General features: G+C 37.6%; 1 protein-coding gene across 1 annotated transcript in view; it reads left to right on the forward strand.

The window, feature by feature from the left end:
• Nucleotides 1-27,329, forward strand: part of CCDC192 (coiled-coil domain containing 192) — a 191,114-nt gene that overhangs the window by 122,630 nt on the left and 41,155 nt on the right. Inside the window, exon 6 of the mRNA XM_011358346.2 lies at nucleotides 1,957-2,089. Coding sequence (XP_011356648.2) covers nucleotides 1,957-2,089 — 133 coding nt within the window. The remainder of the gene's footprint in view (nucleotides 1-1,956; nucleotides 2,090-27,329) is intronic.

A 27,329-nucleotide genomic window follows, 5' to 3' on the forward strand; every position in this document is an offset into this window, starting at 1 on the left:
CGCATATCAATATAAATTGCATTCATCAGTACACCTAATCCCTACACTTCAGCATGCATATCATTATCAGTTCTTTTCTGATATTTTAAATTAGACTCTCTTCTGAATCCCTCTTTCTACCCTTTTCCTCATTCCTTACACTTTCTTAATTTTATTTCTGTACCCTTCCTCCCACTTTCTAGCCCCAAATTCTAAGTGGTAAAAGGAAAGTGTGAAAAATCTGAGCATGGTACAGTCTTGAAGTAGCATTGGGAAAGGTTGCTAATGACCACACAGGGCCTCATACCTGTTATCAGCACAGGCCTGGGATGGACAAGGTTCTCATGAATGAGCTGATGCAAACCAACTTACAAGAGAGGGAAGTATAGATTAGCATGACAATTTAATAATTTACTATGAGAAGCACAGCTATCAAATACCCAGGTGCGTGCATTTCTTTATCAGCTCAGTCTCTCCCTGAACTAATCTATCCATAGGAGAGGCCAACTCATGAAGGGTTTTGGTGGATAGAGACATAGAGGAAAGAAATTAGTTAGAAGGTTTTAGCAGCATGAAGCAGAGACCTTATCAGTGTTGCCGATTCAACAGCTGGCCAGCACGGGGCCTGACACCAAAGGGGTATTTCATACTTACTACAATGATGCAATGAGCATGTGAATACTAACTACCACCGTAGTAGGACTGCCATACAGACCAGGCACTCATGTTATGGCTCAGGGCACCTCTCCCCTGGACTGCACAGGGTGAACCCTGCCAAAGTCCACCCCTCCAATTCTTTTTAAGAAGTTCCATGACTAAGATTCTCCTTTGAGTAATGCATTCTCTTTTAGCCCTTCTGCATGGCATTTAATTAGCTTTTGGGAAGTCCTAATCTTCCTGTTTGGCTCTGGAAGACAACCTGTCTTTAAAATGGGAGGTCTGTGTCTATCTAATCCCATCTTTGATAAACTGACTTCACTGGCTTTACTCTCAAAAAAAAGAGTGTGATGCCCTACTGCCCCAGTGTACTCCTTTCAAATACTGGAGAGTCTTCCCTGATGAGTGAAAACCATTCTTTTTCCTATCTTGAGATTTATGTCTAATAAAAACTGTGAGTGATTTATTTGCTGGGCTTCCTAATTACCTGCCCACAAAGACTTGGCAAGATGAGCTCTTCAGTGGAAAGGCAGCAGCACAAAAGTGCAGATGCCACACTTTTCATAATAGACAACTTCTCCATAATTGCAGATAAATCCAATTTTGACAAATCAAATTCACTTTGAAATCATAAAAGGAGCCTTCCAGCTGTAAAGTCTCAAGGTGAATCCTTTGGTTACATAAAAACTTTCCAATGTAGCTATTTAAAGATTTAGATATCATCAATCGGATTGTTTTATAACAAGGAATTCCTCTCCCCTATTGCTTGAACACCATTCCTAGCCCTGACCACTTTCCCTACCTGGATACCATAATAAATATCTATAAACATCATCATTTCATGGTAGTATCACACCCTTTAGAATTGATTTGAATGCAAGCCATTATGGTATTAGGATGAAAAATGACAGAATCAAGTCTCTATTTTGCGTGAGTCTACCTACAGATTGGAAAAAAATATCAAATACTTTCAGGCATTGGTACCTCAGTGGCAAAATGCCAACTGCCAACTAGAGTTTTTCCTCTAATTGCCTCTATTATAACCAACAAAACACAAGGTTCAGATCCAGATAAAAAACCCTTCAAGAGGATAAAAAGATACTATGATGCGGAGAGTAGGCTTTGCTCATTGGGGATTCGAATGCTCTGACTGCATATGCGCTCAGTTTCATGACTGAGGACAGGACTCAGTCTAGACAAACAGAGAGCATTTCATCTAAGCCTGGCTTCAAAGGCCATATTTGTTCAGACATCATTTGTTCTTTTTATTCCTTTTATGTTTCTGTCTCCAGAAACTTTTATTATTATTATTATTTTTAGAAACTAAAGCACAAAAGGAAACTGAAAAAGCTACAAATTGATTTGGCAACAGCTAAGCAAGAGGCTGCCATCACAGTCCTGGAACTCAATGAGAAGATAAAGACTCTATTTGAAGGAACGCCAGCCCCTAGAGGTCAGTATTAGCACGTGACAGTTGCACTGGCCTATGGTCCTGGGTGATGTATATAGTTTTATTGGCAGCAAAGCAAAAACAAGGCCACAGTGCCAGGCAGCACACTGGCCCAGCAGCATGCTGACCTGGCCTGACCTCCATTCTGCATGAATGGACACAGCACAAACTACTAACTCTATACTGGGTTCACTTTCACCACAAGAGAGATGGAGAATGAATGAATAAGCAGTTCTTTAAAGGAAAGTCTCTGAAGCTGAAGAGCTGGACTGAAATAGATCTGATAAGTGTCTTTGCACAAGTTGGGTGGCAGTGAGGGCAGGACAGGGACGAAGGAGGAAGACCTAAGCCCTCCGGGGACAGGGCTCTGGAGTGGGGCAAGGAGAGGAGCTCATCTAAAAATGCAGACGGGCTTAAAGACTAAGACACAATAGACAAATGAACCAGTAACAAGCAGGTAAGGCTGGTTGAAGATAAAATCTGGTGGTTCAGAAAAATTTTAACAGCCACTTTGGTTTGGATTTTTTTAAGCCTTCTCTAAAAGACTCTTAGCAATAATATTAACATTTAACACTCTGTGCTAGGCATTTTGTTAAGTACTTCATGTGTATTTAATTCTCAGAAGTAAGTACATTTATGTAGTCTACAAGAATAAGCAGAGGCTTAGAGATGCTGATAACCTTGCCCCAGGCAAGATGCCTGTGAGCTTCACCTGGGCAGCCAGCCTCCAGACAGGAATTTACCCTACCCCAGGGTGCCTGTGCAGTTCTAACACAGTCAGCCTATTTCAATCTCTGCTATGCAGCGGTGATATCAAACCACTTTCTGCCTAGTGGATCTCTTGCAAAACTGTGGTTCCCTGGGATAAATGTCTTCCTCTGATGTGTGGCACTCTTGTAAAGCCAGGAACATGCCATTGTTCTTACTCTGGCTTCCTTTATTACTCATAAGTAAGAGGAGGACCATGGAAATAAATAGAGGAGGAGGAAGTAGGCGATGGGGTGGCTTCAGAAAGTGAGACACTCCCAGCATCCTGACCACACGGTAAAAACTTTTAATATGAGTTTGGTTTTAATTTTCAGTTTTAAATAGTACTTTCCCAGGGCTGAAATGGCATGTAACATAGTAACCTTGAGACATATGCTGAAGGTCAATTTGTTTTTCTCTTTCCAAAGAACAAAATATAGTTTATGAATTCGCCTTCACCATTATGAAACTTAAAAAAATAAAACCCTTAGAGAACATTATCTATTTAAAGGTCTTTATAAGACCTTTAGGCATCAAAGATTTCAAATTAGTTGTATAAGAAGCTGACACTGATTATACAGCACTTTAGAGAAAGTTCCCTAGCTCACTTGAGAGAGGCTTTCAACATCTACTCTGTATTTGTAATCTCGTGAAAAAAAAAGTTATTTCAAGATATCTAATTCTCGTTACTCTTACTCTACAAAAATAATATCATTTGCTGTCTAGTGACAATTTTGTAACTTTGATAGGTCAAAATTAAAATAATACTGAGGTACCAGGACTCTAATGGTTTGAGAGAGTATAGAAAACATTGAATTCCACCTTGCCTTCTTTGCCCATTTTTTCTTTATATTTCTGTTTAAAAGACAACCAGTACGGGCGGAAAAAACAGACACGATTTAAATAAAATAAGTTTTCCAAGGTCAATTATGGTTTAAAACAGTGACTCCCTTTTGGACCTACATGTTGCTTCTTTCATTTGGTGGAGAAACTGAGTCAATAGACTGACATACAGGACTAAGTAAGAGCTTAAGTCAGGTATTTGCACATCCTTACTCTTGTATGGGTCCCATGCAGCCTCATCCTGAATTCAATAGCCCAGGAGATTGCCAAGGCCATTGAGGCCCCAGAGTAAAACTAGCTCTCATTCTCAGGGACTTTGGTCACCTTGCCCTACCTCTCAATTCACTTGAGAGTAAAGTCTGAAAAGTTGTCGGTAACTTTAACACAGGACCCCCATTTAACCACAGAATAATTAGGGTTAATTCACCTTCCACACACTATCCTCAACCAGAACACCACCCCTCCCCTAGTTATCTTGTGTCCTTTTATAAAATGTTTGTTTTCAGTTCTCAGACCTTTGTTTGCAAATGACAGATGCCCCAGTCATAATAGCCTAAGGAGAAAAGGTAATATTGGCACAAGTGTAACCAAACTAGGAAAGGGCAAGCTATTAGTCTTGGAGTCCAATGGATTCAGAGTCTCAGAGATTACTTGGTGTCTCTCATCTCTGATTCTCTCTGCATTAAGACTTTATTCTCTTAAGTGGATGTCAGAAGAGACTTGGAAACACAGCAAAAAGCAGCTATGGGCTGTTTTTTGTCCTTCAGAGAAGAGAAAAAAGAATTTTTTTCCACCAGCTCCAGTTGGAAAAATATAAGGAAGAACTCTGTCCTGGCTTGTGCTGGGGACTAATGTAGGCACATGGACTAATCTTTGAGGCCAGGGATAGGGACAAGTTTGGACAAGCCATGGTCATGATGGGGTCAAGGGAAATAAGGCTGGGGAAGGAGAATGTTTTGATTGATAGCTTCCACCAGAAGCACAGGGCTGGATTGGGATGAAAGCACTCCCTTAAAGGAAGGGATAGCCTATTACTGGAAAGAAAGAGTGAAGGACAAAACCAACACATACAATACATTCTCACCTAGCGGTCAAATATAATGTAATGCTTAATGAGTCACCCATCCATGAGTATTTGCAGTTTTTTAAGTAGATGCTTCTTGGTGAAAAGAATTTTCTGATCCAAGAAATAAATGTCCAATTCCAGACCTCATAATAGATTAAGAGTGAACTATTTTTGGAAGAGTCCCCTTCCACCCTCCATCAAGTGACATCATAGTCGCCTACTCTAAAGGCCTGCCTTATTATAACGATTGAAATTGCAAGACAGAGAAAAAGTGTTGATTCTAAATGACATATTAACTGGATTAACATAAAGCTACTTCTCTGTTATATTTACAAACTGATGCCTACAATTCTAACAAGCAGATTAATGAGATATTTCCAAATAAATTAGAACTTCTTTTTATCCAAATGTGGGCTAAATCTTTTTCCTTGTTTGGTTCATTTTCTAAGTCTATATATATTAGGTTGCCATTTAGCTCTTCTAATCAGAGGGAGGTTCCAGAATATTAGGAATACTTTTAAGTATATTCAAATTGATGAAACAGTGAGATTTCAAACTTTTCTTTTTTTTAATGTAAACACAGTAAACGATTTCATTGACTATGTACTTAAATTACCTCCAGGAAAATAAATGATTTAAGTCAATGGAAAGTTCAACTGAAAAAGAAAAACACCTTTATTATAAAACTGGCACAGCAGGAAAACTTACTTACAGCCTGAGTATTATTTGTTGATTTTACTTGGTGCAAATAATCACAGCCCAGGGCAGATTCTTTACTTCATTTCCATAGCCTGCACCTGAAGTGCTTACAGCTTTAGTTACTAGTAGAATTCAGTGAAATGCCTATTGTACCCCTTCAGAGCTTGATTCTACCTTTGGGTAAACCTTAGTATGCAGGAACTTAAGGTTAAATTTCAAAATCTTTGCTTCCTTTGGCTTTGGAAGACAAAGTTACTTTGCAAAAGACCTTATTGACTAACATCTTAATGCTCATGAAAACTCTTATGTTTGACCAGAACATCGGGGACCATGTTTACATGGTTTACAGAATTTTAGCTAGCATATAAAGGGAATGCATGCTTCTGGATTTTTTTTTTCTTTTAATTTATTTCTCTTAATATGCACAGCTAGTATACCAAATAAGGTATCTAGTCCCTGCATGCATGTTCCGATTGTCCCAGTGAAAGCCATATCAACTTCCAAGTCATCTCTTTGTTTTATTCCCATTAAGAAGACACTTCCAGGTAGTGCAGGTACAACCTCGGGCGGGCTTATCCAGGACTCAGTGTATGAATTGAGCCAACCACATTTTGAGGGCAGGGTTGTAATAGGATTGACATCAGTAATTTTCAGTGACACAAGACTAAACATTATCTCCTTAATTTTAAGAGTCAGGCTATTGCTGTCCTATATATTTTTTAATAAGAATTTATTTGAACCAAACTGATGAAGTTTGTTGGGGAGCAAGATCTCAAATGCTTCTGTCCTATACTCTTAAGAAAGTACTCTTAAGAATCTCTTTGCCAACACCCCAGAGCCAACTCCAATCAACATTTTAAAGAATATCTTTCATCAAGACATCCACCCTTAGGTGTTTAGCCCAAACTTTCTATCCCTCTTTTTTTTTTATCTCTCCTCCTGCAAACTTCCTCAAGATTAAAGCTCCCATTGCAGCTAGGTGTTAAGTAAACAGGGATTTGAGGGTGATAAAAATGTTCTGGAATGAAACAGTGACATTGGTTGCCTAACATTGTTCATAAACCTACTGAACTGTACACTTTAAAATGGTTAACATGGGAGTTATGGTCTAGATGGCAGGCTAGGTAAAAATAGGGTTCGCCTCCTCCCATGATCACATTAAATTTACAACCAAATTATAAAACAAACAACTGGAGAACCACCTGAAGTCTAGCTGATCATAACACATACATCTGAGGAGATAAAGAAAAAGCCACATCGAGACAGGTAGGAGAGGGTGGAGACACAAAGTGGTTGGGCCTGCAGCCACAAGTGGTGGTTGAGTAGCAGGAGAGAGCAGGGCTGCGTGGGCTTCCCAGTACAGGGTTCCAGTCCAGGAAAGAGGATTTCCCACAAAATCTGACTGTAAAAATCAATGGGGATTTTGGCCATCTGGGTGAGACAGAAGGAAACTGAAAACCCAGACGTCTCCCTTAAAAGGCCCACGCATAGAATCACTCGCTCACAGACACTCACCCTGGGCTTCCGTGGAGGGTCAGCAGTTTGGAAGGTGCAAGAGACATATGGAAAGGGACCAAGTTGTGTGGCACCAGAGCAAGGACTGGAGGGACAGCCGCCATTGCTCCTTTGTCAGGCCTCCCTCTGGGGCAGTCTACAGATGGGCACCATCTTGCCTATGTTGAGCTCTCCCCCCACATGGCCAATTCTAAAGCAGCATTGGCCCAGTGAGAACAGGCCACTCCACCTTGTGTCTCTCTGGGACCCTACTCCACCCATCCCACAAATTGCCCATAGCAGGGCTGTTGCCAGGCAGCCAGCACCACCCTACACCTTCCCTGGGTCATGTGTTCATGGGCAGGCAGCAGTCTTCAGCTCATGATGCCCGTGCATGGCCCACACATTACAGGAGAGAGTTTTGATGGTGGGCCACTGGAGCCAGCCCAAACTGCAGTGTCTCTTGGGTGGATCACTGGGATCTGTGTGCCCAAGGTGGATGGCTGCTGGCCTCGCTGTGATTGGTGACTTTTGCGGGATCCCAGGGGCTCAGCACTGGCAACAATCTTTATTGTCCTGATGGATTAGCTCGCTCCACCCTATGTCTCCCTGAGACCCTCACTATCCAACCCACAAATTGCCTACGGTGGGCCCATTGCTGGGCAGCCAGCCCCCAGCCTGTACTTTCTCTGGGACATGATTTTGACAGGAAACAACAGCCCTCAACTCACGGATCCCACATGCAGCCCGTGCATCCCAGAAGAGACTTTTGTGGGAGGCCATAAGCCATGCCCCAAGCTACAATATTTCATGAACAGATCTCAGGTGTCTCTGGGCCTAAGGTGAGCAGTGGCTGGCCTCTCTGTGACCTGAGATGTTTATAGGAAGCCAAAATTCAGCATGGGAGCAAAACCTGATTCTGTATTGGCTGGGTGAAATCTGTAGGCCTTACTTTGGTGACTCCCTGAGTGCCCCTCCCCGCCACCCAACTCCTATACCGACCAAAGTCTCTTACAGCTGTGAAGACTTACAGGCAACTGCATTGGTCCTTTTGCTGAGCCATCCCAAGGCCGATACTGGGGGTAACCCACCTCAACTTGTAGCATAGCTTCTTCCACTTGCCTCTAGATTCAGCACAGGCAGCAACCATCTGTGGATTGCTTTGTAGCTCCTATTAAGTAGCCCAAAACAATCAAAAGCAGAAGCTAAATTTGACCTACACGGGAGCCCCTTCCAAAGGGCCCCAGAACCCCTCCTAAAGGGCCCCAGAGGCTGGTGTCAGATCACAACAGAGTACCACCTGACTAGCCCCATAAGTGGCACTCCTAAAGAGTGGCCTCACCAGGTACATGAGCCTGCTGGAATGAATCCCACTCAGTGGGGTCAGTCCCCACTTAGCAGCAGCTCATGCCCCATGGGCATGGCCAAACTCCACAGCCAGTCAATCCCATCTACTGACATGCTAACAGCAATCAAAGATTAGCTACAACAGAAGAACACACAACCCACACAAGGAAAATGCCCAGAGTCCCTGGTACAGGTGATCAGGGAGACTGCACCACTGGGCCACATAGGATATTAACTACATAAGGCCACCTGGCCAAGGTTGGGAGACATAACAAATCTTCCTAATATGTAGAAACAAACACAGAGAGGCAACAAAATGAGAAACAGAGAAATATGCTGCAAATGAAACAACACGTGAAAACTTCAGGAAAAAACTAAATGAAATGAAGGTAAGCAACCTACCAGAGACAGAATTCAAAACACTGATTATAAGGATGCTCAATGAACTTAGGGAGAGAATAAATGATCTCAGTGAGGACTTCAATAGAGAGATAATAAGCATAAAGAACCAGTCAGAAGTGAAGAATACAGTAATTGAAATGAAGAATATACTAGAAAGAATCAGCAATAGATTAGAAGAAGCAGAGGATCAAATCAATAAGATAGAAGACAAGGGAGCAGAAAACATCCATCCGGAAGAGCAATAAGAAAAAGAAGTTTTAAAAAATGGAGATAGTTTAAGGGGCCCCTGGAACAACATCAAACATACCAACATTTGCATGATAGGGGTACCAGAAGGAGAAGAGAGAAAGCAAGGGATTGAGAACTTATTTTAAAAAATAATGACAGAAAACTTCCCTAACCTGTCAAAGGAATTAGACATACAAGTTCAGGAAGCACAAAGAGTCCCAAACAAGAGGAATTCAAACAGACCCACTCCAAGAAACATCATAATTAAAATGCCAAAAGTCAAAGACAAAGAGAGAATCTTAAAAGCATCAAGAGAAAGACAGCTAGTTACTTACAAGGATACCCCCAGTAAGAATGTCTGCTGATTTCTCAACAGAAACTTTACAGTCCAGAAGGGACTGACAAGAAATAGTTAAAGCATTGAAAAACAAGAATCTAATGAATACTCTAATTAAAAGAAAGGCTTTTAATTGAAATAGAAGGTGAAAGACAGAGAAAAGCTTAAGGAATTTATCACCAACAAGCCAGTAGTATAAAAAATGTTTAAAAAGAATTCTGCAAAAAAAAAAAAAAGAGAGAGAGAGAGAGAGAGAAATAAATACAAATAATAAAATGTCAGTGACTACATACATATCAATAATCACTTCAAATGTAAGTGAATTAAATGTTTCAATCAAAAGACATAGGGTTCCTGAATGGATAAGAAAACAAGACCCATGCATATACTGTCTACAAGAGATCCATTTCAGATCAAAAGACACACACAGACTAAGAGTAAAGGGATGGGAAAAGATATTCCATGCAAATGGAAATTTAAAAAAAATAGAAAGGAAGGACATTACTTAATGATAAAGGGATCAATACAATAAGAGGACATAACCCTGGTAAATATTTGTGCACCCAACATAGGAGCATATATAAAGCTGACCAACATAAAAGGAGAGATCAACAGTGATACACTCATAGTAGGAGACTTTAACATCCCATTGACACAAATGGACAAATCTTCCAGACAGAAAACCAACAAGGAAATAAAACCTTAAATGACACACTAGATCAGATTTAATTGATATTTTCAGAGCATTTCACCCTAAATCAGCAGAATATACATTCTTCTCAAGTGCATATGGAACATTTTCCAGGATAGCTCATGTGTTAGGTTACAAAACAAGTATCAATAAATTTAAGAAGACTGAAATTATATCCTGTCTTCTCCAATCACAATGGTATGAAACTAGAAATCAATTACAAGAAAAAATCTGGAAAATACACAAACACATGGAAGCTAAACAACATGCTACTAAACAATGAATGGGTTAACAATGAGGTCAACAAAGAAATCAAAAGATACCTAGAGACAAATGAAAATGAAAACACAATGCCTCAAAATCTTTGAGACACGGCGAAAGCAGTCCTAAGAGGGAAATTCATAGCAATACAAGCCTACCTCAAGAAACAAGAAAAATCTCAAATAAACAATCTAACCTTACACTTAAAAGAACTAGAAAAAGAACAGCAAATAAAACCCAAAGTAAATCGAAAGAAGGAAATAATAAAGATAAGAGAGGAAATAAATGAAATGGAGTCAAAAAACAATACAAAAGATCAATGAAACCAAGAGCTGGTTCTTTGAAAGGATAAACAAAATTGTTAAACCTTCAACCAGACTCATTGAGAAAAAAAGAGAGAAGACCCAAATGAGAAGTAACAACGGACTCCACAGAAATACAAAAGATAATAAGAAAACACTATGAGCCATTAAATGTCAACAAATTGGACAATCTGGAAGATGTGGATACATTCCTAGAAACTTACAATCTCCCAAGATTGAGTCAAGAAGAAACAGAAAATCTGAACCAACCAATTATCACCAACAAAATTGAATCAGTAATCAAAAAACTTCCAAAAAACAAAAGTCCTGGACTAGATGCCTTCTTAGGTGAATTTTACTAAACATTCAAAGAAGAATTAACACCTATTCAAGAGGAGAAAGTCTCCCTAACTCTTCTTATGAGGCCACCATTATCCTGATTCCAAAACCAGACAGTGACAGGCAAAAAAACAACAACAAAACAAAACAAAACAAAAAAACCTGTAGGCTTATATCCCTGATGAACATTGACACAGAAATCATCAACAAAATATTAGCACTACATTAAAAATATCATATACCATGATCAAGTTGGATTTATTCCCGGGATGCAAGGTTGGTTTAATATCCACAAATTAATGAATGTGATACATCACATTAACAAACTGAAGATAAAAATCACATAATCATATCATAGATACAGAAAAAGAATTTGACAAAATCCAGCATCCATTTATGAAAAAACTCTCAGCAAAGTGGGAATAGAGGGAACATATCTCAACATAATAAAGGCCATATATGACAAACCCACAGCTAACATCATACTCAATGGGGAAAGGCTAAAAGCATTTTCCTTAAGATCAGGAACAAGACAAGGATGCCCACTCCCACCACTTCTATTCAACATAGTATTAGAAGTTCTAGCTACAGAAATCAGGCAAGACAGAGAAATAAAAGGCATCCAAATTGGAAGGGAAGAAATAAAACTGTCATTATTTCAGATGACATGATACTATATAGAGAGAACCCTAAAGATTCCACCGAAATATTGTTAGAACTGATAAATGAGTTCAGTAAAGTAACAGGATACAAAATTAATATTCAGAAGTCAGTGGAATTTTTATACACCAATGATGAACTTTCAGAAAAAGAAATTAGGAAAAACATCTCATTTACAATTGTATCAAAAACAATAAAATACCTAGGAATCAAATTAACCAAGGAGGTAAAAGACCTGTTCTCAGAAATTACAAGTCATTGAAAAAAGAAATTGAAGAAGATACAAATAAATGGAAGCATATATTGTGCTCATGTGTAGGCAGAATCAATATTGTTAAAATAGCTATACCACCCAAAGCAATCTATAGATTCAATGCAATCCCTATCAAAATACCAATGGCATGTTTCAGAGAACTAGAACAAATAATTCTAAAATTTATATGCAACCATAAAAGATCCCAAATAGCCACAGAAATCTTGAGAAAGAAGAATAAATTTGGAGGTATCACACTACCTGATATCAAACTATACTACTGTAAGGCCATAGTAATCAAAACAGCATGGTACTGGCATAAAAACAGTCACACAGATCAATGCAACAGAACAGAGAGCCCAGAAATAAACACCTATATGGTCATTTAATCTATGACAAAGGTGGCAAGAATATACAATGAGGTAAAGATAGTCTTCTCAACAAATGGTGTTGGGAAAACTGGACATTTACATGCAAAAAAATGAAACTAAACCAACTTCTTATGCCATATACAGCAATAAACTCGAAATGGATTAAAGATTTAAATGTATGACTCAAAACCATAAAACTTCTAGGAGAAAACATGAGCAGTAAACTCTCTGATATTGCTATTAGCAATTTTTTTCCTGGTATATCTCCTTGGTCAAGGGAAACAAAAGAAAAAATAAACAAATGGGACTACATCAAACTAAGAAGTTTTTGTACAACAAAAGAAACCATCAACAAAACAAAAACACAACTTACTGAATGGGAGAAAATATTTGCCTATAATATATTTAGCAAGGAATTAATATCCAAAATATAGAAGAAACTCATATAACTTAACATCCTCCCCTAAAAAAAAGATTAAAAAATGGGCATAGGACCTGAGTAGACATTTCTCCCAAGAAGACATACAGACGGCCAATAGACATATGAAAAGAAGGCTCAGCATCACTAATCATCAGGAAAATGCAAATTAAAATCACAGTGAGATATCACCTGACACCTGTCAGAATGGCTATCATCAATAAATTAAAAAACGAGTACTGACGAGGATGTGGAGAAAAGGGAACCCTCGTATACTGTTGATGGGATTGCAAATTAGTTCAGCCACTATGGAAAACAGTTTGGAGGTTCCTCAAAAAATTAAAAATAGAACTACCTTTTGACCTAGGAATTGTACTTCTGGGTATTTATCCAAAGACAACTAAAACACTAGTTTATAAAGATCTATGAACCCCTATGTCTATGGCAGTGGTATTCACAATAGTCAAGATATGGAAGGAAATTAAAATTCAAGATATGCAAGCAACTTAAATGCCCATTAATAGACAATTGGATAAAGAAATTATGGTACATATATACAAAGGAATATTACTGTCATAAAAAAAATGAAACCTTACCATTTGAAATGACATGAATGGACCTAGAGGGTATTGTGCTGAGTGAAATAAGTTGGAGAAAGATAAATACCATATGATTTCACTTATATGTGGAATCTAAGGAACAAAAGAAACAAACAAACTAAATGAAAACAGATCCATAGATACAAAAAACAAACTGGTAATTGCCAGAGGGAAGGGGGGTTGCAGGGCTGAGTGAAAAGGTGAAAAGATGAAGAAGTATAAATTAGTAGTTACAAAACAGTCATGGGGATGTAGAGTACAGCATAGGGAATATAGTCAATAGTATTGTAATGGCTGTGTATTGTGCCAGATGGGTGCTAGAGTAATTGAGGATATCACTTCATAAATTATATAAATATCTAGCTATTATAATGTATATCTGAAACAAATAATAAAAAAAAATCATTAGGACATACTCCCCTAAATTAAATTAAATTAAATTAAATTAAATGGTTAACATAGTGAGTTTTATGTTTTGTGAATTTTATCTCAATTAGAAAAAAAAAAGTTATTAAAACAATACTCACTAAGATACAATGACTAACACCCGGTCAAGTGTCTATTAATGAGAGTGCTTTGAGCCTAAATAAAATCTTGACTTGATAGAATTTCAAGTATTTAGAGAGAGGTCATATTAACATTTATTAGAGTAAGGCCGGTCTTGAAGAGTCCTGCATTTGAGTGTAGGTTTCTTGAACAATGCCATCCTTTCCTCTTCTACTTTCTCTTAGCCCCGTTCTTTGAAAGGCTGCTGTTCCCCTGGCTAGGAAACAATTATTTGACCAATAGTTCTACACACAACCATCTTTCACCACTGAACACAGATATTTATTTTACCAGTCTACCTAGAGTGTCCTAGGAAAGGGCCTGGGATCTCACTATTTCAACTTTGTTTAAAAGCACCACTCACCACCCACGTCATCAGACTGCAAGGGCCTCAGTCTGATATTAGGCAAAGCACAAGCAGGCAGCCTGTCCTCTTTCCTGCTGCTAACAGTGTTATAGCCTTGACAAAAAGTGGTGAGAACTTTAGGAAAACAAAAGGTGGAGATTCACTCCATCACCGCCCTGCCCACCCCCCACCCACACACACACACATACGCATTATTATCCCAACATTTGAAGAAAAGGGTTTTCTTTTAAGCATTTACCGAGTCCTCATAGACAGAAACTATTCCAAGGTGGGATAGTTTACATTTAAAGCAACAAACACCAGCAATTAACAATATGGAAAATGAGAGAAGATAGGAAGAACTTTAAGGTGTGCTTTCCAAGAATAACAAGTTCCTAAAGAATTTGAATATTTACCTCACAGAGATAGCACATGTTTACCTTTATATTCTCTAGTTCTCATTCAGTGATTGCCTATCAGATTTTCTTTTCCTTTGTCCTCTGAAGTCTTCTTGAAATAGAGCTGCTTTCTGAAATAAAACCCCCCAAATCCCAAAGCCAGTCTTCCCACTGATTTCCTCAAGAAATCACGGTTTCTTCAAGAATAAGCAACTGACTGTTTCAAGTGTCCCTGCAAAATTTATTGCATGATGATCCAAGAAATGTTACCTATTCAACACGTACAGATTTAGGGGCAGGGGTCGGGAGGGGGGCGAGGTTCTAATTTTTAAAAAGACATTCTAGAGATTGCTAGGTCTAAAAATCACTCATGAAAACTAGACATTGCTCAGGACTTTGTTAGTTGCAAGTCAAAGGGACCAAAATGAAACTAGTTCCAAGCAAAAAAAGAAATTGACTAGCTCCTGAGGCTGGCCAGAAGGCTGAGCACTGGTTTCTGGATTGCTCATTTGGCTCTTCTTTCCCAACTGGGCCCACCTGAGCTACTGCAAGCACAGGTCAGGAAAGATCCCCTGGCTGCCCTGGCTTAAGATTCTAGAGTGAATGTCTGTTTCTGCCTGCTTACAACCACTTTCTCCTTCTTTTGGTAACAGAAGCATGATTTTCCTTTGGGGAACTGCTCTACTCCCATTCTCATCAGTCCTATGGGACTGTCAATCATGGTGTCCTTTCTCCCCTTAACCCAGGGGAAGGCTTGTGACTAGTGAAGCCAATCACATTTGCTCTTTTTTTCAGGAACTTGAATCTTGAGCTAAGTTGAGTAAAGGAGGGCAGAAAAAGACTAGAGCTGATGCGTCCTGGAGGTTGGGCCCTGGCCCCTGAAGAAATTGTCTATTAGCTTTTCATATCTACATCCCTAGGCTGCCTTTAGGAAGTCTGGTTGTTAAGCTTTCCTTCAATACTGAGAGCTATTTTATATCATTCCAATAAACTTTTCTTTTTTTTTTTTTGCTTAAAGTAGTCAGTACTGGCTTGTAATACTTTCAACCAAAGAACCTTAATTTAAACACAGCTCCAGGGAATAAAACTTCTTTCTCATAGAACTTACATAGAAATTTCAGGGAAGGAGTTTAATCGAGCCTACTTGTATCACATTCTCACCCATGGATCAATCTTTGTGGCCAAGGCAATGGGATGTTATCATGGACCACACCAGAGTCAAGTGCCAGAGGTCAAGGGCTAGGGAAAGTTATCAGATAAAAGATGGGAAAACTTTCTGGACAGAAGACAAAAAATACCTCTCACTGCCCTCTTTAATCTATTTTAGTTAAAACTTATAAACTTGGAGAAGATAGCCATGAGCTGAAGATCGGTTTTATCTTGTCAGGAAAGTACAGAATCTCTCTTCATTCTCACCCTATCATTTTCAAACTGCATATTTACGCCCTTCCTTTGCAAAAAGTCTGGAAATCTATTTATTTATAATTAACAAAGGGTAAGAAGATCCATTCTGAAATTTTTGGTTAGGGTCCAGTATTTGCTAGCTACACCAGCTGTGGGAATTCAATGTCAAGGTCCCCTCCCTCCTTTGTTTATAAGGCTAATTTTGGAATTATATGATTATCAGGAAATGGTGTTCCCTTCCTTCTGTCTATCCCTAAGGAATGGAGTTTTCGTTTGTTTTTATTTTGTTGTGTTGTGTTTTGTTTTATTTTTTAAAGTCTCCTGGCTTCTGTATCCAGAGAGGTTGGATGAAAGGGCAAGAACCAGCTAAATGTCAGACAAGGCACACGAGAATTGGAGCTTGATCAATTTCAAAGGTTTCCTCCCTAACCATGGAGACTACTGTGATCACCAGAAGAACATGTGCTCTTTGAAATGCTATTAAAGAACCCGGACTAGAGCTGAGAAGGAAGATGCTTCCTTCCAGGAAATTTGCAGAGAAGTAGTGAGCGCTCCTTTGCCAAACATCGGCAGATGCACGTTTATTTGTCAACATAAGATGAATTAAAGAATTTGGGGTTGCAAACAACAGTCAGCCAGCTGTTGATACACGTACAGCTATTTCTGGTACAAACCTCTTGGTGCCAAAGGAGAAAAAGTGAATGAATGATGTTCTCTCCTGCATTCCTATCAGGAAACATTGTGTCATTAAATAAAATAATATTGAGAAACCTCAATATTATTGTTATTTTTTTTATTCAAACACTGCTTTATTGAGTCTTAAATATTGAGAAACCTCAATATTATTTTATTTAATGACACAATGTTTCCTGATAGGATGTTGAAATTAGAAGTTAGCTACATTGATCATATGAAAATTTTTGGAGCAACGAATGGATACTTTGGGGGGGGGGCCTGAGCTCATCAAATCAAATTTAGAAAGAATGCATAGAACAAGTGAGTGCCTTCTGTTTGAAGGCACAGGATTTATTTCTGGCCAGTGGGATAGTGTTAGATATATGCTTTTACGTACATATTAGATAATACCAGTATGTGCATTGTGGTAGTCTGGAAGAATATTTGTTTTTAAAGATACACTGTCTTGAGTCAGATTACCCTATAACATCTCTAAATTCCTCTATCATATAAAGCCACAATTGATATTGAACAAAGAACATATAACTGAGAAGAAATAAAGAAAATATAAGAGGAATAGCATTATTCCTGATTTGCTTAATATGCAGTTGGATCCAGGAGAAGTATGTTAACCGTGCTGGCATAATATCAGTGCCCACAAGATCTGAAATTACTATCGCTCTTCTGCAAATGCTTTCCTTAATCCCAGAAATTATGGCTGAGAACGTTGCTCTGATTTTTCCAGTAAGACCTGGAAGTCCTGCCAAGCCAAGATGTCATCTCAACCTGGGCATAGTGTTAGAATATCTGCACCACAAAGATGGTCTAGACATAGTCCAAGGGCCACTTTTTTCCTTTCGACATACCTAGTGAATAAAGAAGGAACTCTGTTCCTATTCCAGGGAATTTTGAATAGAACTTGGCAAATAAAGGAGGGAAGAGCCCTTAGCCACAAATTGAATTTGTATTCTTATAAATTGATCAATTTTATACCTCTAAAAGGTGAATTTCTGAAGCCAAGGAAATAAAAGGATACATGTCCATTCATGTATTCTTCATGAATGGACAAAAACAAGAATTCTATGAATCCTCAAAGGCAGAAGAAACACTTATAAGACTTAGGTCAATAAGATAAAACTCACTTAATTCTATAGAATTCTAATATTACCCTAACTCTTAAAAGTTCCTAAACTTATAATAGGATGGCAAAATTTTTATCACACTGAGCTGTCTATAATAGGATTCTGACCTCAAGTAACAGTCTCTTCCTCTAAGTTGACCCATAATATGTTGACTCATTTTACAGTCTCTTGCAGTCCCTTTATCTCAGCTGACTAGAGTGACAAATATAAGGTGAATAGGTCTTTCTAACTCTGGTTAAGTGTCAAAACCTCTGGTCTTATCACAGGCTGCTAAGTAAATTTCTGACAAAAGGTAATTAAATTTCAATTTGCTTTTATTTAAATTTTTTGTAAGGTATGCCACCACCAGACACATTTTCATTTAAAGTTATATATGTTAATTAATTCACATATAATTTTTATTTACTATTTTAAAAAAATTACTTGGAGATTTAAAATGAGAACTTTTAAAAAATACTCTTTTCAGTTCCAAGTTTTAAAGTCTCATATATCTATAGTGACATTATTAGAACGAAAAATCAAGACACTGCCTGACATAAATTCTAGAGTGTAAAATTTCATTCATACTCAAAAATATTTGAAATCAAGACTAAGCTACAGAATCCTAGACATATTATTACTCTAGTTATAGTTCAAATAGGATTGCATGAGAGAGTGGAAATACCATATTTATCTGATTTTACTTATGGATCATAACTAAGAGCCTTGGGGGTCTTAGAAGCAAATGTTAGAATGTAATTAATGCCAGAAATCCAACAGACTGTCAAGAGTCACTGAGGGAAATACAGAGCTGACTACTATGAAAGTGAGAATCAGTGTTTATCTTCATCAATTGTATCAAAAGAGAAAATATTAGAACCAGACATTGTATAATTCACCTATATTAATGCTATGAACAACATTTTCAGATGCCTATGGTTGATCTTTTCTTTTCCATAGCTGTAACTTTCCTGTATGAGTCCCAAGAGTCAGTAATTGAACTTCAGAAAAGATGTCCTTCTTTTGAAATTGCTTTTGATCTGAAGCCAAAGGGAAGTAATTTATTTAGCAGAAGCTGTGGGTTCTAAACAAAGATGTGTATGTGGGAATACTGGAAAACAAAATTAAATATACCTTAATATATATGTCAATAAAGCAATATCAAGATTCCAAGAATTCAATACAGGATAAATCTTAAGGAAATGGAAACTGGTTTGAGGTTTTCTTTTTTTCTTCTCCATGAGCATATGCTGATAAACACTCTTATTTATATTATGTGAAGAGGCTTTGGTTCTTCTCAGAAAATATTCCTGAAGAAAACCGATAGACCTACCAATCTTTTATTGCCTCAATTACATCAGCTTTCCTTTTGGTTAATTTAATCAAATAAAGTAATAAATAAACACTCTTCTTCTTTTTTTAATGACTGATTTTACAGGTATATTTCTATTCTGGTTAAAGTTTATTTGTATTATTCCTGGGTTTTACACGCATCCATTATATTAAACACTATTTGGAGCTTTTGAAAGTAAAGGAGAATGAAAAAAATCTTGATTAAACTTCAAATCAAGGGAGGGAAAAAAAAAAAATAAAGATTATGCTAGAGAAATAAAATCCACATGAATGAGTAAAATCCAAACCTAATCGAAATGTTATAGTGATATGTAACTACTGGGAATTTCTCCCAAAGTGCCACTTTGCTCAGTCCCTGAAGGCATTATACCAGTTATTTCCTCTTTCTAAGATGCCTAGACTCTTTACAGCCCTGCCTTTTTTTTCTTCTGATCTTTCTGAAAGTCCTATGGAACTACCTCCATCACCACTACCATCTGCCCACCCATTCTCTGGCCTTCCCATGAGTCATGCAGCCATAAACCTTGCGCACACTGCAGTCATAACAACTATTATAAATATTTCTTTGCTTATCTTTCTTTACTAATAGACTCTAGGTTTCTTGAAGAGAAACAAAAATGGTGTCTTTTTTTCTTTGTATCCACAACTTAGCACAGTATCTGATGCTAGATGGTCACAAAATATTGGACGGACGGATATCGAATAAAACTTAATGGGATTCTGTCCCAGTGTTCTATTGCTTAATATGTTTATAAATTACTAGGTGATGGAGAGTTTGCTTATTAAATTAAAAACTGTAAAGTCAATCCTAGTGGCAGGTTTACCAGGGAATAGATTATGCTTTCAGCTTGAAAGTGATGTCCATGGGATCACGAGCATAGCTACTGGCTCCCAGGTTGAAGATGATCAAATCCTCGGGATTGATTTGAAGTATTACTAGTTCTTCCATGCAGTATAGTAATGAGCTGATTATGCCTTACTGACAATTGTGTTATTTTATGAATTTTCAACTTAACCTTTCAAACCAAAACAAAGCCAAAAAAGGAAAATTAAAAGGCAAAAAAATTAACAACCAAGGGTAAAAACAAAACCTTGGCAATAAAATGGCCAAGCCCGGAAAAACAAAACGAAAAATAAGCCCAAAACCCCTTCCAATCCCCTTAAAACGGCCGGCCCCCCTACCCTATTTAGTATGTTGGGCCAGCACCCAATGTCCTCATGTTGGCCATGATCTATGCCGTCAGCCACTCTGACACTGCTCATTGTGCACACCACTTTCTAAACTCTTCTTCACCTTTTCTGACCCTTTTACTGGCCAACGATTATTTATTTGGTTCTGATACTCAAGGTGACTTCTTGGATTCTCACTCTTTCTGTAATTAATTGATATGTCCCTTGATGTATGTCTTCTTCCAACTGCTTTAGGTAACATCCTACCTAATCCTAGTCCATCCAGCCTTTCCGATTCTCTCTCCTGTGGCCTGATGTGCCCATCAAGTTGGTCTGGTTCCTGCAGGTACAAAGATCTCTTAGGAATGTAACCCTCAATGGTCTGGAGGTTACTGTCATTTACTTTCATTTAGATCTTGATATCTAATCCCTGGTCATTCACAAATGGTTTTCTCGATTCTTTTCTTTAACTTTCTCAGTTCTTTACATTAAAGGCAGGTTAATTATGCAGGAGTGCAGTTTTGGTAATGTCACTTTCAGAGTCACAAATACTTCGATAACTTCTCATTGCCTGTGAAATAAAGTTTACATTTTTTGGTCTGACATTCAGAGCCCTCTATGAACTGGTTTCAACATATCTTTCAATATATCTTTCTAGATTTATTTCTTAAAACTTCCTTTTACATATTTCTTTTCTCGATCACCTGCCTGGCAAAACATCTGGTGGAGCCCTCTATCTTTCTCCCCATTCCTGCTGACAAAATAACAAAACTCACTTGATTGGTTTCACTTTGCATGGTTATAGACCTCAGATGAGCATTTAACTCTGTCCAGTGAAACAGTCATGATTTTTTTCCAGTAGGTTGCTGTCTTACTCTCCAAGGCAACTATTCTGTACCCTCACATCTCTTCTCAAATTTCCTTCTCCTCCTCCACAATTACACCCAGCTAATGAGCTCACCTATAATTCACTGAGAATACATGGGTCAGTTGTCAAATGGAGACTCTCTCATCTCATCAAATCTAAATTCTTGCCTCATGTTGTCACCTGTGTTCTCCTGATTGTCTTTTGTTGTCAGTGAAGTAAGTCTCCTTCCTCTCATTCAAAGTTTTATCCTTCTGCTAGTCCTCCATTCAAGGTTTTATCCTTCTGCGAGTCCTCCAGACCCTGTGGTTCTCACCTTCTTACATATTTCACTTGTTTACCCTATCTCACACTTGCATCATATACTACGCTTTATTCATTCCTATCTGCACAGGAACATGTTAGTATCTCATATCCCTGTCAAAACTTTCTTTGATTTCTCATTACTTGGTACCTTTTTCCCACTCTTATTCTAAGGTAAACAATCCCACACAATGTCTTCATTTCCTCGCCTTCCTCACATTTGCTGTTTAATCTACTTCAGTCTTGTTCTTTCCACCCTATTTAGATGATGTTATTTGACTGGAAGTGCTCTAATCAAGGTCCTCAACAACCTCCATGATGTCAGACCCAATGTTAACTTGTCTGTGTTCATCTTACTTGATTTCAGAGCATCAAGCAACACAGAGGGCCACTCCTTTCTTCTTGTCATATTTTCACTCTTGGCCTATGTCAAACCACATGGTCCTTGTTTTTCTTCCTTGTTAGCTACTTCTATAATTTGTTGAATTCTACTTTATAAAACCTCTAAAGATCTTCAAAACCTAATCCAGTGTCCTTTCTTCTTCTGAATCTTCCATTTTTTCCTGGATTGTCTCATTCATTCTCATGGCCTTAAATAACACCTGGAGTCTAATAATTCCTCATTTGTATCTTCAGTCCAACTCTCTAAGTCCAAATTCATATGTTTGCAGGTGAACTTTATATTTCTTCTTGTTTACTTAACCTTCCAGAAGAGAGATGTTCAATATGCATCCCAGTTTTTGAGAAAAGAGGTGCCAAGGAGTGTAGTAACTGTAGGAACTTCACTCTCATTTCCCATGCAAGTAAGGTGATGCAACAAAGGCTTTTATTTTATATGGAGTGAGAAATGCCAGCTGTTAAAGCTGGATTCAGAAAAGGAGGAGCACTAGATATCTAACTGCAACTATTCCTTGAATACTGAAGTACTCCAAAGAATTTCAGAAGATGATTAGTCTGTTTTATAGACTACAGTAAGGCTTTTGACTGTGTCTGGGTCATAAAAAGCTATGGGTTGTTCTGAAAAAAATAGGTATGCCTCAGCACTTTATCGTCCTGATGTGTAACCTGTATTGTGGACAGAAAGCCACTGTCAAGAAAGAATATGAAGAGACAGAGAGGTTTTTCATAGGCAAACATTTCAGACAAGGGTGCATTTTATGTCTCCATTTGTTTAATTTGTATGCAGAACATATCATATGAAAAACTGGGCTAGGAGGAGTGAAAATTGGTGCAAGAATCAGTAACTTAAGATATGCAGATGATACCATCTTACTGGCCGAAAGTAGCAATGATTTGAAATGACTTCTGATGCAAGAGGAAAGTGCCAAAGCAGGACTGCACTTGAATATCAAGGAAAAAAATGTGACTACAGAAGAAATACACAACTTTAACATAGACAACAAAGACATCCAAATAGTTAAAGATTTTGCTTACTCTGGTTCGGTCATCAATTCAAGGGGAGATTGCAGCCAAGAAATTAAGAAAAGGCTTAAATTTGGAAGGGCAGCAATGAAAGACCTAGGAAAGATCTCCAAGAGCAAAGGTATGTCATTAGAGACCAGGGCTAAGATCATCCATGCCCTCGTTTTCCCAAAAAGTATGTAGTGGATGCAAAAGATGGACAACAAAGAAGGCTAGTAGGAAAAAAAATGAATACATTTGAAATATTGTGTTGGAAGAGAGTTCTATGGATACTCCAGATCTCCAGGAAGAACAAGTGAGTCTTAGAACAAATTAAGCCTAAAATATCACTGGAGGCAAAAATGACAAAACTGAAGCTGTCCTACTTTGAACATATCAGGAGAAGGCAGAGTTCTTTGGGAAAGACAATAATGCTGAGAAAAATAGAAGAGAGCAGGAAAAGAGGAAGACAAAATATGAAATGGACTGACTCTGTAAATGAGCCATAGACATGGGTCTACAGGAGCTGAATGGGGCTGTTGAAGACAAGACATTGTAGACATTGCTTGTTGTTGGGTTGACAGTAGTCTAAGCCAACTCAGCACATAACACACACAACTCTAATATTTCACTTGGCAACTTGTGGTCCTCTGACACCATTTTGTCATTGTTGTCTAATTTCGTGAAGATGTGGCATTGTTTTATATGATGTCCTAAAGAGAACCTAGATAATAATAGATTTCAAAAGGACTTTGAAATCTGTATTCTAGTTGGTCAAATATGCAAAAAATTTCAACAGTCTAGTTAAATATAAACCCATTATTCAGGGTTTGGAAAAGAAACAGTATAGAGTAGGTTTATGCAAAAATAAAATAACAGAGAAGATAATGCTCTCCATTGTTTCGAGTGACAAAAAATTGGCAGGAATCCAAATACTAGGGAGACAAGATTCATATTAAGTATATCTGTCAACATCCTGTTTGAAAATCTCAGCCAGGATCAGAAGTATCTGAAAATATCCAAAGGAGGTTTCATCTAAGAGTGAGTCACATTCTCTGCAGCAGAAAGCTCTGAAATATCAGTATAGGATGTTAGAAGTCAAACAGACCTTAGTGACCATCTTGTCCAATTCCCATGTTTTACAGATAAGAAAAACGGGGCCCAGAAAACCCCCTTTCCACTGTGCAGCACTGGGAGGCACCAGGAAGTAATGGACAGAACATGGAGTTTGGAACCATACAGAATCAGTTTCGAATCCCAGCTCGGTCATTCAAACAAGCCCCTCACTATCTCTGAGCCTCAATTTTCTCAACTGTGATATGAGGATAGCTACTTTGCAGAAGGATTATGAGATTAGGAATAATGTGCATAAAGTGTCTGGCTTAGAATCGATAATTGCTAAGTCTTGTCACCCAAAATCCTGGGGTTCATGGCAAAACAAGGAGGCCTACCTCAGTCTAAGTGTGTCCTCAATATACCTTTAGAAATCCCTGGTCGGCAGATTTCTTCCCCCAAAACAGGGTGAGCAGAGAGGGTGGTACGCTTGTCTATAAATACTTAGGCCTTTAATAATCTTGAAATATCAAATGAGTCAGTATTGTATAAAATGCCAGATGGAACTTCCAAATTTTTCCAAGACTTCTACATAGTAAAGAATAGTTCAACACAAGGAGCCAAAATCTAATAACTTTAGGAAAACACTTCTAAATACAACTGAAGGAATCTTTCTAAACTAAATCTTCCATACTTAAGTATGTGTGGTAAGGGTATATCAATGTTTTATGTATGTGTATCAAAGTACACTTTGTACATTATACAATATTCTATTTTTTTAATTCAGTGAAATTGCATTAGATTTATCTAACATTTAAGGCAGAAAAACAGGCCAAACCTTCAAAGATTGAATGAGTTATACAGAGAGATAAAGGAAGATTCCTGAAGGCTATGATTTGTAAAAGAATGAGACACAACTAAAATATTTATTTGTCCTAGTTAGCTATCTCCATTGTAAGTATACATGACATGGAAATATAGGCCCTACCACTTGTTGGATAGACTTCAGGAAATCTGATTGCTCAGATCTTTTAGTCTTAGCTATTTCTAACTCACTTGTATAGACATAGTCAATAGCCATGACATGTTAAATGAAAATGGACAGTTTCAGTTTCTACAACCAGGTATCTGCTCTGCTAAATATCATCTTAAGATTATTGCTTTGAAACTAATATGAATGTTTTACGTGAGGCAAGATTAAGTCTACAAGGAAATACCCTGTATCTAGCTTCTCCTGGTTCCTACTTAGGTTGTCTCCAGGTGCCTACAGTTGCCAATATGGTAACGTAGATCTGGAAAGCTGAGAAAGGTAGGAGATGTATATATAGGATTTTTAGAGTTAGAAAGGATCTAAACAAGGCCAAAATTAGCCTACAGGTTAAATCTAGCCAACCAAAGTGTTTTAGTTGTTCTTTAAAGTTATTGGCTTATGTTATATGTTAGAGATTTTGCATTGGTTGCAACCATTTAACAGTTAGAGTTCCCCTTACAAGTGGGATCTCAAGCTTTTTATTACAAGCTGGACACTGGCAATCCCGTGTCTGAATTCTTTCCTGGCAACATTCAGTTAGAGCAGAACAGTGACAGCCCCCTTAAATGCAATGAGTTCTCTTTAGTAGTCCCATCTCGCATCACTCCCAATGTGTTGCCCAGGCCAGTTCCACTCACTGGTCTTACCTTCACAGTTCTTGATGCAGTCCAAACCCATATTCGACAGAAGAGAAAAACCAAAGCCCAGCGAGATCGAAAGATTGAAGTTAGCTCCACCCAGATGTCCTAGTCAACTATGCCTTTTCCCATTTTAGAAAGCCTTTAATGAGTATTAGTTTGTTGGCCAGTTTCTAAGAGGTAAACACAAAAATACAATCTAGAGCAAGATTTATAAGAAGTGAAATACTTAGTAAAAATTAGTGCTGCTTCACATAGAATATTATTGATTACTACTTGCTATTTAGCTTGATCCTAGGTTACAAACATTCTTAAAAGGAGGACTAATTATTATCAGGCAATTGGCTTTGTATGATTTCTTTTTAAATCTCTAATTTGGCTTTATTTGGATTTCAACTATTAACATACATAGGAGTCACTTGGAGAATTAATGGAATTTAAATTCCTAGGCCCTTTTTTAAAAAGTTCTGATTTAGTATGTCTGTGTTGAGATGCAGGAACTTGCATTTTTGATGAATATCACAGGTGATTTACAACACTTACTCATGAAAGTAAGAGGTCACTTTCACTTCTTCGGTTCTGGTCTTAAGTTCCAAACTTTAATCATGGTACTCTGTACCTCTTCATTCAGAGAACAGAAGTTTCTCGTCCCTGATTCTCTTCCTTCTTTTTCTGTGTTCTCTGCTTTGCAGTTTATGAAAGAAGATATCATGACTGGTACAGTATGAAGAATCTAAATGTAATTACCTAAATGTAATTGCTCAATCCAAATATTTTTACCATGGTAACTAGGTTACTAATATACAATATCTCCTACCCACTCCACAGACTTTGCTCTTTTTTCCAAAGAATGCTTCCTTTGAATTGACAAAATAATTCAATTCAAATTGAAAAACAATTTCCTTTATGAAACAAGTCTACCAGAAGTTTTATAACTTTAGTTGGATCAACATGTATTGTGTTTCTTCCTTGAAACTTGTGGTCTTTAAAGGGTTTCTACTTAATCTTCTATACCTTTTAAACAGACTTAATATAACCAAACATGCAAAACAAATACTATTACATAATAGTTCCCTCATATATGACCATTATTTGATTCCACTTAATTAAGCTACATCTCATATACCATATTATATCAGAATCAATTTAAGGTTTTTTTTATTTAAAGCAATTTTAAAAAGAAAATGTCTATATTTGATTCAAAAAAAGTGAAAAAAAATCAGAAAATTAGTTTAGTCAGACAGAAAAGTTTGAGAACCATAAGATTTCACTTATATGTGGGATATAAAACTGAAAGCAGCAAACGAACAAAACAAACAAAAACTAATAGACACAGACAACAGTTTAGTGGTTACCAGAGGGAAAAGTGGAGAGGAGGTGAGGTAAATAAGGGTAAAGAGAGTCAAATATATGGTGACAAAAGGAGGTTTGACTTTGGGTGGTGAACATGAAATGCAACATACATGCATCCCTCGATTTATGTAGTTTTTTTTTTTACACAAGTTTTTTTACATGCGGTTACTATTCCCCCATTTACGCGAACTTTTTATATGCGGTTTCCATTTACGCAGTCTCATGTTGCGCGGTTCTTTCTTTTTCATTTCCATTATTGGCGATTACTCTTTCTAAAAAAACAATAACTTAACTCAGCAATGTACAAAGAACTAATACTTATTAAGGCACAATCATTAATAATCTTCTCTTTCATTGGATGGCAAATTAAAAAGCATGGGTGACTATTGATGTTTTCCAGGGTTGGTTTTACAAATGTTTTGCTGTAGAAGCTAAAAATTATATGAAGAAAAAATGTATTCCTTTTAAAATACATTTACTCATGGACATGGACTATAGTGGTTGCAAGAGGGTAGTGGGTAGGGGAGGAG

Source organism: Pteropus vampyrus, unplaced genomic scaffold (genome assembly GCF_000151845.1).
Source record: "Pteropus vampyrus isolate Shadow unplaced genomic scaffold, Pvam_2.0 Scaffold39, whole genome shotgun sequence".
Lineage (NCBI taxonomy): Eukaryota > Metazoa > Chordata > Mammalia > Chiroptera > Pteropodidae > Pteropus > Pteropus vampyrus.